Here is a 12,802-nt window from a genome sequence, read left to right on the forward strand (position 1 = left end):
GAGTTTGAGACCAGCCTGGCCAACACGGTGAAACCCTGTCTCTAGTAAAAATACAAAAATTAGTCAGATGTGGTGGTGCACGCCTGTAATCCCAGCTACTTGGGAGGCTGAGGCAGGAGAATCTCTTGAACCTGGGAGGCAGAGGTTGCAGTGAGATGAGATCGTGCCACTGCACTCCAGCCCAGTTGACAGAGTGAGACTCTGTCTTAAAACAACAACAACGAACAAAAGAGAACAGAGTTAAGAAAGTAAATCTGATTTAAAACTATATATTATATTCTAACTTCAACATAAGAGATGCTGTAGATTATCTGGTATTTAGTGCTGTTGTTCATACCACTTACAAATCTCTTCCCATAGTACCACTAATTAAGATATAAGGATGTATTATATTCTCAAAAATAGTATTCATAGACCTGATATAATTTAACTACTTTAAGATTTTTCTAAAATTATTTCAAAATCATACACTATATGCCAAATGTTCTCCAAAACTGAGGTTTAAAGAATTCTTTATTCAAATTATTTCTCAAATGTTTCAGCACTGAACTAGGCACCAGGTATAGACACTATTATTTCATCCCCAGTGCCTAGATAGGGCCTGGCATATGGTCAACACTCAGTAAATACTTCTTAGGGGAAATGAATGAATTCTCCCTTTAACTAAAAAGATAATTAGATCAGTCTTTCTCTTTGCAGTATGTAGTAAGAGCTATATAAAAAAGTAGCTGTAATTTAGAGTGAATAAATTAAAATCTGTAAATAAAAAATCTGTGCTTTACTAAGACAGGGAAAGCAAACCAGATGGGAAGAGGAGAAATTAAAAGGAGTCTGACAAATTCCACCCAAGCAAAAGATGCAGACAATGAAGACAACTTCCCCCAAAGAGCATTAATCAGATTTCTTAAGTGATTAACAATTTGTGAATTCTGCAAACTCAGAAAAAAATAAAAGCAGAGAGTTAGTGAATCAATAAATAAGCAGAAAAACAGTATTACAAAACCTTAGATACCTCCTTAAAAAAAGCTCCATGAAATTCACTAAAAATACAGGAATTAAAATACAATAATTTTTTTTTAACCTGAGAGATCTTCAAACATCTCACAAACATGTCACAAGAAAGGATCAAGAGGAAAACTATTAATCTCTCCAATGAAACATTTAAAGTTTCATGTACTTTATAGACATATGATTTCTTCAAAATCATAAATTAAAAATATCTATTGACCTTACATAGAATAATTCTACCCAAGCTTGAAACAAAATATTACATTAAATGTATCCTTTAGGCTGGGCACGGTGGCTCATGCCTGTAATCCCAGCACTTTGGGAGGCTGTGGTGGGCAGATTACTTGAGGTCAGGAGTTTGAGACCAGCCTGGCCAACATGGTGAAATCCCATCTGTATGTACTAAAATGCAAAAATTAGTCTGGCATGGTGGTGCACGACTGTAATCCCATCTACTCAGGAGGCTGAGGCACAAGAATTGCTTGAACTCGGGAGGCTGAGGTTGCAGTGAGCCGAGATCACTCCACTGCCCTCCAACCTGGGCGACAGAGTGAGACTCTGCCTAAAAAAAAAAAAAAAAAATTATACTTTAAAGGCAACACTAGAAAAACTAAGCTAAAACAAATACTGCAGAAATCACTTACAGAATACTGGTAATAGAAAGCAGTCTTTAAAATAAGCAAAGAAACTTTAATTTCTTTATTCAGACTTTTCACTTCCAACTTTTCACTATCCATTTTTCTGATGTTATGCTGCACACCTAGACTCACTCCTTCTGATAAGTGTTTCTGCTTCTTCATACATTTTCTAATCATCAGTACATTCAAGTACTTCCCCCAAGAAGCACCATGGTTTTTGTTATTATTGAAGAAAAAATGTGTTTGCCTAAATAATTTTTCATATTTAGTATGAATAAATCACAATAACATATAGTGTTCTGAATCTGAATCAGAATCAAACATTCAGGCAGAAGTAACTTTTCTATGAAATTTTGATAACACAAGTGATATGATAAAGGGAAAAAGCATACCTGTTGCCTTTTCTTCTTGAACAGGTATCTTCCATACCAGTGGAAGGAGAGACAGAAGAAGAGTCAGGAGTTCTTCTCTACATGTCAATGCCTATGTCAGTAACAAAAGAATCCTTCATGTTCTAAGGCGATAAGACACATCATTTCCTAATGTCTTGTCTTAAACTGAACCAAAAAATCCTTTTTCTTGAAAGTCTGCATTTGAAAAGCTAAGAATCAAATTAACCTATCTTCAATCCAGTTAAAGCTGTGATACTTTTAAGTTTATAAGCCTTTCTAATGATAGAAGAATCTAAGAGTATTTGACAGTATTTAGCACACTCTTGCTGATATTTCCAAAAATAGCTATTACCACCATGCACATTGCAAGAATTCCTCACCTATGAAGAAACAGATTTGCTAGGTGAAAATGAAAAGTTAAGCCCTATTAATTAGCAAAGCAATGCTACAAAGTTACTAGAAAAATGTGAAGCCTTCATGCAGTTAAATGAAAAACTCAGAGACGATTTTAAGAGAAATTGACATTATTAATAAATAATATATAAGGAGAGAAAGACTTATTAGTGAATGTAATCCAATAAATATTTATTGACTGCACACTATGTCCACAAAAATACTGTCTTACCCTTTCTGGAGGATATGATCCAAGCCCTGGAGAAGGTCCCCTCATTTGGTCCATAAAATACATACACATAAACAGTTAAAGAACAGCAGAAGGCATGTAGTATGAGTAAGTATCCAGGGGTGGTAGAAGCATTCGGTTTAGGAGTTCAGAAAAAGGAGCAGTCATTATCAGAAGTATGGAAGGAGAATGGGAGCTAGAGAGCTAGACCTGGGACACCTGCGACATGGGTAGTAAAGGATTTAACGACAAATCAAGTTTGAGTTCTCACCTTACACCAATCAGTGGGAGAGGGGGTCGCATGATGACGCAATCAGATTTGCTGAACAGAATTAGTTGGAAGCGGAAGCAGTGTTAGAGGCAGGGAAACAATAATCCAGATGAGAGAGACGATGACTTTCTGAAGTACTCCAACAACAAAGGGAAAAGGAGACATATTTGAGAAACTGTAAGGTAGAACTAAAATAACTTGCAGTTGATTATCTACGGCACATAAGGGAGAAAAGAAAAGATCTAAAAGGACCCACAGGTTACTGGTTTCAGCATCTAGGTAGCTGATAATGTATTCACCAAGACAGGAAATTTACAAGTGGTATTAGATTGGGATAAAGATGATGGATTCACTTTTCAGACATATGGAGTCTGAGATGTCTATGGGCTATCCTAATGAAGACAGCTTTTTAGTAGACGGTAAATATATAGATCTGGAACTTAAAAAAATATGAAGTAAATAACAAGATTTAGGAGTAATTGGGGTGGAAGGCAAGAACATACGTGAATTTTCCCAGGGTGAGGATACAGAATGACAATAGAAGACCACCAAGAATGAAACTCTGGACTTTAAAGACTTAAAGATGGGCAATGCTAAAGAAAAGGCTGAAAAGGCTTCTATTGAAAAACAGCCCCAAGAAAGAGAAGTACAACCAGAGAAACCAAGGAAGAGACCAGTTCAGGAAAGAAAGGAGTCAGCAGGGCCAAAGCTGTTGCCCTTTCACTGTGTGACATGATGGCCGAAAAGCATTTAGTAACTGGAATGCCCCTTAACTAACGGCTTTAATGGAGTGATTTGGGTGCAACTCCAATTACAATAGGCTGAAGAGTCAAAGGAAGTGAGAAAGTAAAGACAGGACATTCAGACTACTCCTTCTGGTGTCCTGGTTTTGAAAAGGCTCAGAATTCTTCAAAAAAGGAGTTTAGTAAAATCTAAACCCCTTTTTAGGCATAGAAAACCCTTCATGGCAATGATTCCTGTTGAGCTGTCCAGTGTCAGCTCCCTCCGCCACACATGAGCCCTCCCCATACATCTAGCTGGTAAAGGTTTCCCCTGAAAACTACTGGTCTCTGTGCTCCCAACAGGTCTTCCTCACTGTTTCTGCAATTCTCCATCCCCATCCTCCCATCTGCCAAACTACAACTCATTCTCTAGGTTTTTAGTTCCTCTGTGGGGAGACTTCTCTAACACCCTACCTGCTTTCCTTAGTAAACTTAGCTTTCATGTTCCTGATTTGCTTCCATTCCAGCAAACACCCTGCTGAAGTGTTACTGTCTGAATGCCCATTTTCCTCTTTTATCCGTTAAACAAATATTTCTTGATCCCCCTACTAAACAGGCCAGGCACTGTGTCAGGTACTTCAAATGCTGTAGTGAACACAATATCCATATCCTCATGAAGCCTACTTCCTAGCACAGGAGACAGAAAATAATGGGTAAAAATAAGAAAATTTCAGATATAATGCTGTGCTATGAAGGAAATTATCTAGGAAAGAGATTACAGAGTGACAAAAAGGGTAACATTTTAGACAGGCTATTTAGGATGGGCTATTTGAGCAGACACTTAATTGATGAGAAGAAGGAATCCATGAAAAGATTTGGAGGAAAAGAGCTCCTAGCAAGTATATGAAGTGTTGGGAATGGGTTTGGCTTTTTCATAGAAAGCAAGACAGCTCAAAAGCTCCTAGATCTGATAAATAACTTCAGCAAAGTCTTAGGCTACAAAATCAGTGTACAGAAATCAGTGGCATTTCTATACATCGACAACACCCAAGCTGAGGGGCAAACCAAGAACACAATCTCATTCACAACAGTCACAGAAAGAATAAAATACCTAGGAATACAGCTAACCAGGAAGGTGAAAGATTTCTACAATGAGAATTATAAAACATTGCTGAAAGAAATCAGAGATGACACAAATGGAGAAACATTCCACATTCACGAATAGAAAGAAACAATATTGTTAAAATGGGGCCGGGCGCGGTGGCTCACGCCTGTAATCCCAACACTTTAGGAGGCTGAGGCAGGTAGATCACAAGGTCAGGCGATTGAGACCATCCTGGCAAACACAGTGAAACTCCAACTCTACTAAAAATACAAAAAATTAGCCAGGCATGATGCCATGTGCCTGTAGTCCCAGCTACTCGGGAGCTGAGGCAGGAGAATCACTTGAACCTGAGAGGCGGAGGTTGCAGTGAGCCGAGATCACACCACTGCACTCCAGCCTGGGTGACAGAGAGAGACTCCGTCAAAAAAAAAAAAAAAAAAAAAAAAAAAAAAAGCCATACTGCCCAAAGCAATTTATAGATTCAATGCTATTCCAAACTACCAATGACATTCTTCAAAGAATTAGAAAGAGCTATTCTAAAATTCATATGGAATAAGAAAAGACTCTGAATAGCCAAAGCAATCCTATACAAAAAGAACAAAGCTAGAGGCATCACATTACTTGACTTCAAACTACTCTACAAGGCTATAGTAACTAAAGCAGCATGGTACTGGTAAAAAAAAAAAAAACAGACACAGAGACCAATGGAACAGAATAGAAAGCCCAGAAATAAAGTTGCACACCTACAACCATCTGGAATATAACCTAAGAAATACCATCCTGGACATAGGCCCTGGCAAAGGTTTCATGATGAAGGATGCCAAAAGCAATCACAATGAAAACAAAAATTGACAAATGGGACTTAATTAAAGAGCTTCTGCACAGCAAAGGAAACTATCAACAGAGTAAACAGCCTACAGAGTGGGAGAAAATATTTGCAAACCATGTATCTGACAAAGGTCTAATATACAGAATCTATAATGAACTTCAACAACTTTATAAGTAAAAGACAAATGACCCTATTAAAAAGCGACCAAAGGACACGAACAGACACTTTTCAAAAGAAGACATACATGCGCCAACAAGCATATGAAAAAATGCTCAACATCACTACCAATTAGAGAAATGCAAATCAAAACCACAATGAGATACCATCTCACACCAGTCAGGATGGCTATTAAAAATGAAAAAAAGAAAAAAAACATGCTGGTGAGGTTGTGGAGAAAAGAGAACACTTATACAACGCTGGTGGGAACATAAGTTAGTTCAGCTATTGTGGAAAGCAATTTGGCAATTTCCCAAAGAATGTAAAACAGAACTACCATTCAACCCAGCAATCCCATTATTGGGTATATACCCAAAGGAATATAAATCATTCTACCATAAAGACAAACGTGTGCTTATGTTCACCACAGCACTATTCACGATAACAAATCAACCTAAATACCCATCAACGGTAGACCGGATAAAGAAAATGTGGCACATATACATCATGAAATACTGTGCAGCCACAAAAAAGAATGAGATCATGTCCTTTGTAGCAATATGGATGGAGGCTGAGGTCATTATCCTAGGTGAACTAACACACAAACAGAAAACCAAATACTGCATGGTCTCACTTTATAAGTGGGAGCTAAACCTTGGGTACACATGGACACAAAGAAGGGAACAGCCACTGGGGCCTCTTTCAGGATGGAGGGTGGGAGAAGGGTGACGATCAAAAAACTATCGATTGGGTACCATGCTTATTACCTGGGTGATGAAATAGTCTGTACACCAAACCCCATGACATGCAATCTACCTATATAACAAACCTGCAAATGCACCCCTGAACCTAAAATAAAAGTAAAAAAAAAAATTTGTTACCACAAAAATGATCTATTCATTAAGAGTTTGAAGGAATCCACTGGCAATAGAATTGTCCCTTAGGCTCTTGAAGGAGAAAATACGTAAGTTTTACAATATTTTCTGTGATGATTTTTTGAGATTTATACGCATATGTCAATTTTACGATGTACATTTTTCCAGAAATTTGTCATTTCATATTTTTGTCACTTCATGATTATAATTAACTTTAATCATTTTATGATTATTTTCATGATTATTTTCACGATTATTTTAACTTAGGAATTATATATTACAACTTTTTTTGAAAAAGAAAGGAGAGTGGCTGAAACATACATACCAAGAGGGAGAGGGCTAGGAGACAAGGCTGGAGGGTGTAGGTTGGACAGGTAGGCAGTGTCAGATCTAATGGGCCCTTGTGGACCATATAAAGGAGTTCAGGTCTATCTCTAAATATGTTGGGAAACTTTCCCAAACATACTTGTCAGTCTTCTCTCAGGGCATGGACTCCAGGGCTCAGGCCCTAGTCCTCAGCAATCACCCCCTTTTCTGCCACCCAACACCTAACATGGAGTTGGGTATTCAATAACCATTCACTGCATGAATGACTTTAAATTTTAGATGCAAAATAAAACATATAAAAGGGCCCCATTTCCATGTGCTTTACTTCCAAATAATAAAACTAAAGATGTACAGATAACATTTCCATGTATAGCTCATACTCAGTATACCTCAACATTTTTAAAGATGCCAATAAAAATATACATGGTCTTTCAAAAAAAAAAAAAAGATAAACCAATTTTTGGCATATCTTTCCGGTAGAGTCCTCCTAATCTGAGTCTTTATCTTTGGCAGGTGAACTAATAGCATTCTAATGGAGCTTGCAGAAACCTCAAGGGTCTGAGAAAGTGCTACGGACACGCCGTACTGATAATTCAGCCCTGGCTCCACATACTGGCAAATCACCACTGCTGCGTAAATAGGCATTCCTGACTCCTGGCAGAGCTCTGCATGACACAGGGTCCTTCCCACTCAGATGAGGGCTTCTCAACCACCTTCAAGGCTCAGACCCAGCAACACCTCTTCTGTGGAGCTTCTCCTCCCACACGAACCCAAGACTGCTGTTCTCCCCCTCAAGAAAGGAAGAACATTCCTGTTGCCCCCATTTCACCAAGTGAGTTAGTTCTTGCAAACCATGGGCCTTGAAAGAATGAGAATGAGGCAAGTGCAGACGTTTGGGTTTTGGCCCCTCTGCTGGAATTGTAGTCCTGAAGAGGGCATCCCGCACCACCCTGATGCCCAATATAGCACTGGGGGAAACGAGTCTTTGCTTCACATTTCATTACCACAATTTCAAACACAATTCATCATTGGGGAAGTTCTCTTCAATCCTCTGGGTGTATTACTTTTTTATTAATGTCTGGGTATCATTTATTCCCAGATTTATCCTCTCTGGTCCCAAAGAAACCACATTTGTAATTCTGTCCTTTTAGAAGTGATAAAATCCTTTACTCTTAATTTGTGGGCACCCTGGCAAATTAGAACTTGCAGCCCTCTATTTCAAACCAAGATCTCATCTCCCAAGTTTTATCTCCCAAGGTCCTTTGTACACACAATAGTCACAGAATCCAGGGGAATGAGGTGTTCCCTCATGACATCCAAGTGGGAAGTTCCCAATGTGCCATATTAGACAATATATGCCATGAACAGGTCCATTCCCTGCTATTTCTAGACCACCCAATCAAGAGAAATCAGCCAATAACATACCACTCTTATTTAATACTTTTTTTTTTTTTTTTTTTTTTTTGAGGTGGAGTCTCACTCTGCCACCCAGCTGGAGTGCAGTGGCGCGATCTCGGCTCACTGCAAGCTCCGCCTCCCAGGTTCACACCATTCTCCTGCCTCAGCCTCCCGAGTAGCTGGGATTACAGGCGCCTGCCACCACGCCCAGCTAATCTTTTCGTAATTTTAGTAGAGATGGGGTATCACCATGTTAGCCAGGATGGTCTCGATCTCCTGACCTCGTGATCCGCCAGCCTCAGCCTCCCAAAGTGCTGGGATTACAGGCGTGAACCACCGCGCCCAGCCAATACTTACATCTTTATGTCTTCCTTTCTACAGGGAAAATAACTGTGTTACACCTTTATAAAATTCCCCACAGAAACAACAAACAGTAAAGTAACTTTCATTGAGGTATTTTTCCATTCAAGAAACATATTTCAAGTACCAACAAGGTGCCAGGCACTGGCCCTTTTCATAACTATTGTTTAGACTGGGTTTTAAACTAATTGCCTAACCTAGCCATTCAGAAGTAGAAGTGGTGGGACGGGAGTAAATGGGCAAGTGAGTCAAAGGGGAAAGGGCTGAGATCACAAACCGGACTGATGTCTAGGAAGCTGCACAGGCAGATGGGCACCAGATGGCTAGGGTTCAAGGACTTCTGGATGACATGATAAGGAACTTGGACTCTATCCAGAATGTGATGGAAAGCTAATAGGTATTTATTTTCTTTTCTTTCTTTTTTTTTTTTTTTTTTTTTTTTTTGAGACAGGGTTTCACTCTGTTACCCAAGCCGGACTTCAGTGGCACAATCATGGCTCACTGCAACCTCCACTACCCAGGCTCAGGCGATCCTCCCGCCCCAGCCTCCCAAGTAGCTGGGACTACAGGCACGTGCCACTACACCTGGTTGATTTTTGTATTTTTTTGTAGAGATGGGGTTTTGCCATGTTGCCTAGGCTGGTCTTGAACTCCTGGGCTCAAGCAGTCTGTCTGCCTTGGCCTCCCAAAATGCTAGGATTACAGGGGTGAACCACCACATCCAGCCTAATAGGTATTTCTGATATTATATTAAATCTGTATCTTGACATGCTAATTAAATTTGATTTTCCATGCATAAGCAGGAATATATGTGTATGGACTATTTAAGTCCTTTATTTCTTCTATCAGAATTTTATAATTATTTCTAATATATGTGTATATACACATATATGAAAGTTTCTACATTAGTACTACAAATAGGATCTTTCTCTTTCCTTTTCTTTTCTAGCTGTATAGCTGCAGCTAAAAACAAACATCTTTGCCTTATACTCTACAACTTTGTTGAAAAGTTTTCTGGATGAGTTCTTGGATTTTTCTGTTCACATTACTTTAAAAAACAGTATTTTTATTTCTCCATCTTTCCCACATTTAGCTTTCATATTCCACTTTACCACTACATGTATTTAAAACATAATATCAAATGGAAATAGTAATAAAGAATTATGCTTGTATTGGTCCCACATAGAACTTCTTATTAAAAATATTATTGGCATCTGAGCATGGTGGCTCACGCCTACAATCCCAGCACTTTGGGAGGCCAAGGAGGGTGGTTACTTGAGCTCAGGAGCTTGAAAACAGTCTGGACAACACGGTGAAACCCCATCTGTACAAAAAATACAAAAATTAGCTGGGCATAGTGATACATGCCTGTAATCACAGCTATTTGGGAGGCTGAGGTGGGAGGATTGCTTGAGCCTGGGAGGCAGAGGTTGCAGAGGGCTGAGATTGTGCCAATGCCCTCCAGCCTGCATGACAGAGTCTTTTTTTCTGAGACCCCGCCTCGAAAAAGAAAAAAAAAATTGGTTCTTCTAATCTTTGTATATGAAAGAAATCCTCTATTCGAAGCTTAATTTGTTTTTAGACCTTTTATCAAATGTTTTTGATGAGTCAGGATAGTTGTATGTACTGTTTTTCCCAGTGATAAACATTATGCTAACAGTTTTTCTTGAATTAGTCCAGGAATTGCAACCTTTTTATATAAAGAACCAGATAGTAAATATTTTAGACTTGGTGAGTCATATATGGTCTCTGTTGCATATTCTTCTGTTTAACAACCCTTTAAAAATGCAAAAACTATTCTTAGCTTGTACATTGTACAAAAACAAGCCAATGGCAACAGGATTGGCCTGTAGGCCATAGTTTGCTCGGCCAGCTCCCATTCTGCCCCACCTCCCCTGCAGGCAAAGAATGGTTATTAAATGGCCATAATACTCTTTGTTAAGACTCCAGAAAGACTTAGGTGGTGCCTAGTAGATCCTATCACCTAGACAAAAGTACTACTAGGAATCTTCAGGGGATTGTTCTGCACAAAGCAGAGAGGGCTGTCTCAAAGGCTATTATAGATGTGGCTTTTGAGGCATAGAGTGAACCCCACTAAGATTCACAGGAAATTCACAACATTTTAAAGAAAGTTGGTTATTAAAAAATACTAACAGCTTGGCCTAAAAGGGATAGGATAGAGACAGCTCAAAATGAAAAAAGGCCTCTGGGCGCCCACTCTTCAACAGGCGGAAGCAGGGTGAGAAAGCTGTATATTATGGGCTAATTGTTATAGAAAAGAGAAGACACGTCATAGGGTGGAACCAAGAGTCCTGGAGAAACATGGATTAGGGAACCACTCCCACAGAAGATAATTATATTTCCAGACCCTAGAACAGGGGCCATGACAACATGTGCTGACTGGATTTCAGGACTGCTATGGCCGAGAGATGGCTATGTTCCTCTCCTGTCCCTCTTCTTACTACAATTAACTTACTCCTATCTCATTATTGTATATAGGGCATATGCGGAGCAGATAACCTGTCTAAATCACAAGTTTCTCAATCAAGAAGAGCTGCAACAAAATTACTATATTTGAAAGCCTCATGTGTATCCAGAACTGATGCATACCATGAGATCATCAATTCAACCCTGAGGTCATGATGGAATAATATACTTCAAGAGGCGTAGAGGGGAGTGAGTGTAGGAGGAATAATAATAATTTTGGTCAGAGAAGAGACCATGGTAGCTTAAACACAGCCACAAATTAATTGCAGTTCCTCCTATCAAGTGATAGAGTCTATTTCCCCATCCCTTAAATCTGAGCTCAACTTGTGGCTAGCTTTGACCAATAGAATGTGATCAACATGTTGTTATGTGACTTCTTGCAGCTTCTGCACCCTCTTGGAATGTTTCCACTATCATGTAAAGAAGCTAAGTCTAGCCTACTGAAAGATGAGAAGCCATGTGGATGAGAACTGAGGCTGGCCAACAGCCCCACCCAATAGCCCTCAGTTAATCTGCTAACTGACTGCAAACTCAGATGTAAGACCAGCTGATACCTCAAGGAGCCAAAGTGGCTATTCCAGCTGAGCCATGCCAGAACTGCCAACTCAACAGAATCATGAGCAAAGAAATCATTGTTTTATGCCACTAAGTTTTGGAACATGGTCTGTTACACCACAATCAACTGATATATTCATTGCTTCAATCAGTCTGGGTGGATAATTGGGGGATTAATTAAAAGGGGAATAATTCAATGAATTATCTACTCTCCATGGATAGCACCATTGTCGAGCAGTTAAGATTTCCACTGTGATCACACTCTCACTACTCCAAGAAGTAGGAATGCCAACATCCCCTACATCCTCTCATTCCTGTCAGACCAATCATGCATAGATAGAACTAGGTTTGTGTGTGAACAGAAACTGCAGAACTAGATATAGTAAATTAATGCTCATTTATTATTACCTTTACTATATTTAAAAGTTTGCATTATTCTCCTATTGAAACAACTCTTGCCAATTTTACCATTAACTCACTTGTCAAATCTGAAGAATAATTCTCATTGCCTATTCCCTTGCTTTAAAATTTCCCCAATGTTTTCAGAATAAAATTAAGACTTCTTAACACGGTATACAAGGCTTGCCATGTCATGGCCTCTGCCCTTCAGGTCTCCCCATTAGCCAATCCCCGTTTTACCAAAAGCAAAGCAAAGTTCAGCCTTCGCTGTAACTTCACTAAACTACTTGTAGTTCATTGAATGTGCTGTGTTTTCTCTAGCCCCCGTGTTTTTTCATGTTTAATTCCTCTGGTCTGGTGTTTCCTGCCTCTTTACATTGCCAATTCCTACTTAGGGATGTCAATATCTAAGAAGCAGTTCCTGATGACCCCTCTCCACTACATTCACCAAATATTTTTTACACTGCTTTGTCATCATTTATTTATCTATCTCTTCAAAAGCGAAGAGCTCCTGGTAAAGACAGTCACTGTCCTTTCATCTCCGCATCTAGCAGAGGTGCTGGGCCATAGTAGGTACTTAATGGTCTGCTGAGTAAAGCAGTGAATAAACTGTAGCCACACTTCTAAAGGTCTGATATTGTTCTATTTATTTTATATA

The 12,802-nt window shown here is 39.2% G+C and overlaps 1 protein-coding gene across 2 annotated transcripts in view; it reads right to left on the reverse strand.

The window, feature by feature from the left end:
* LYST (lysosomal trafficking regulator) overlaps positions 1-12,802 on the reverse strand; it is a 222,488-nt gene that overhangs the window by 149,994 nt on the left and 59,692 nt on the right. For both annotated transcript variants that reach the window (XM_031001211.3, XM_055372561.2), the window contains exon 4: positions 2,039-2,129. In XM_031001211.3, the coding sequence (XP_030857071.3) occupies positions 2,039-2,129 (91 nt within the window). The remainder of the gene's footprint in view (positions 1-2,038; positions 2,130-12,802) is intronic.

Source organism: Gorilla gorilla, chromosome 1, assembly GCF_029281585.2.
Source record: "Gorilla gorilla gorilla isolate KB3781 chromosome 1, NHGRI_mGorGor1-v2.1_pri, whole genome shotgun sequence".
NCBI classification, from domain to species: domain Eukaryota; kingdom Metazoa; phylum Chordata; class Mammalia; order Primates; family Hominidae; genus Gorilla; species Gorilla gorilla.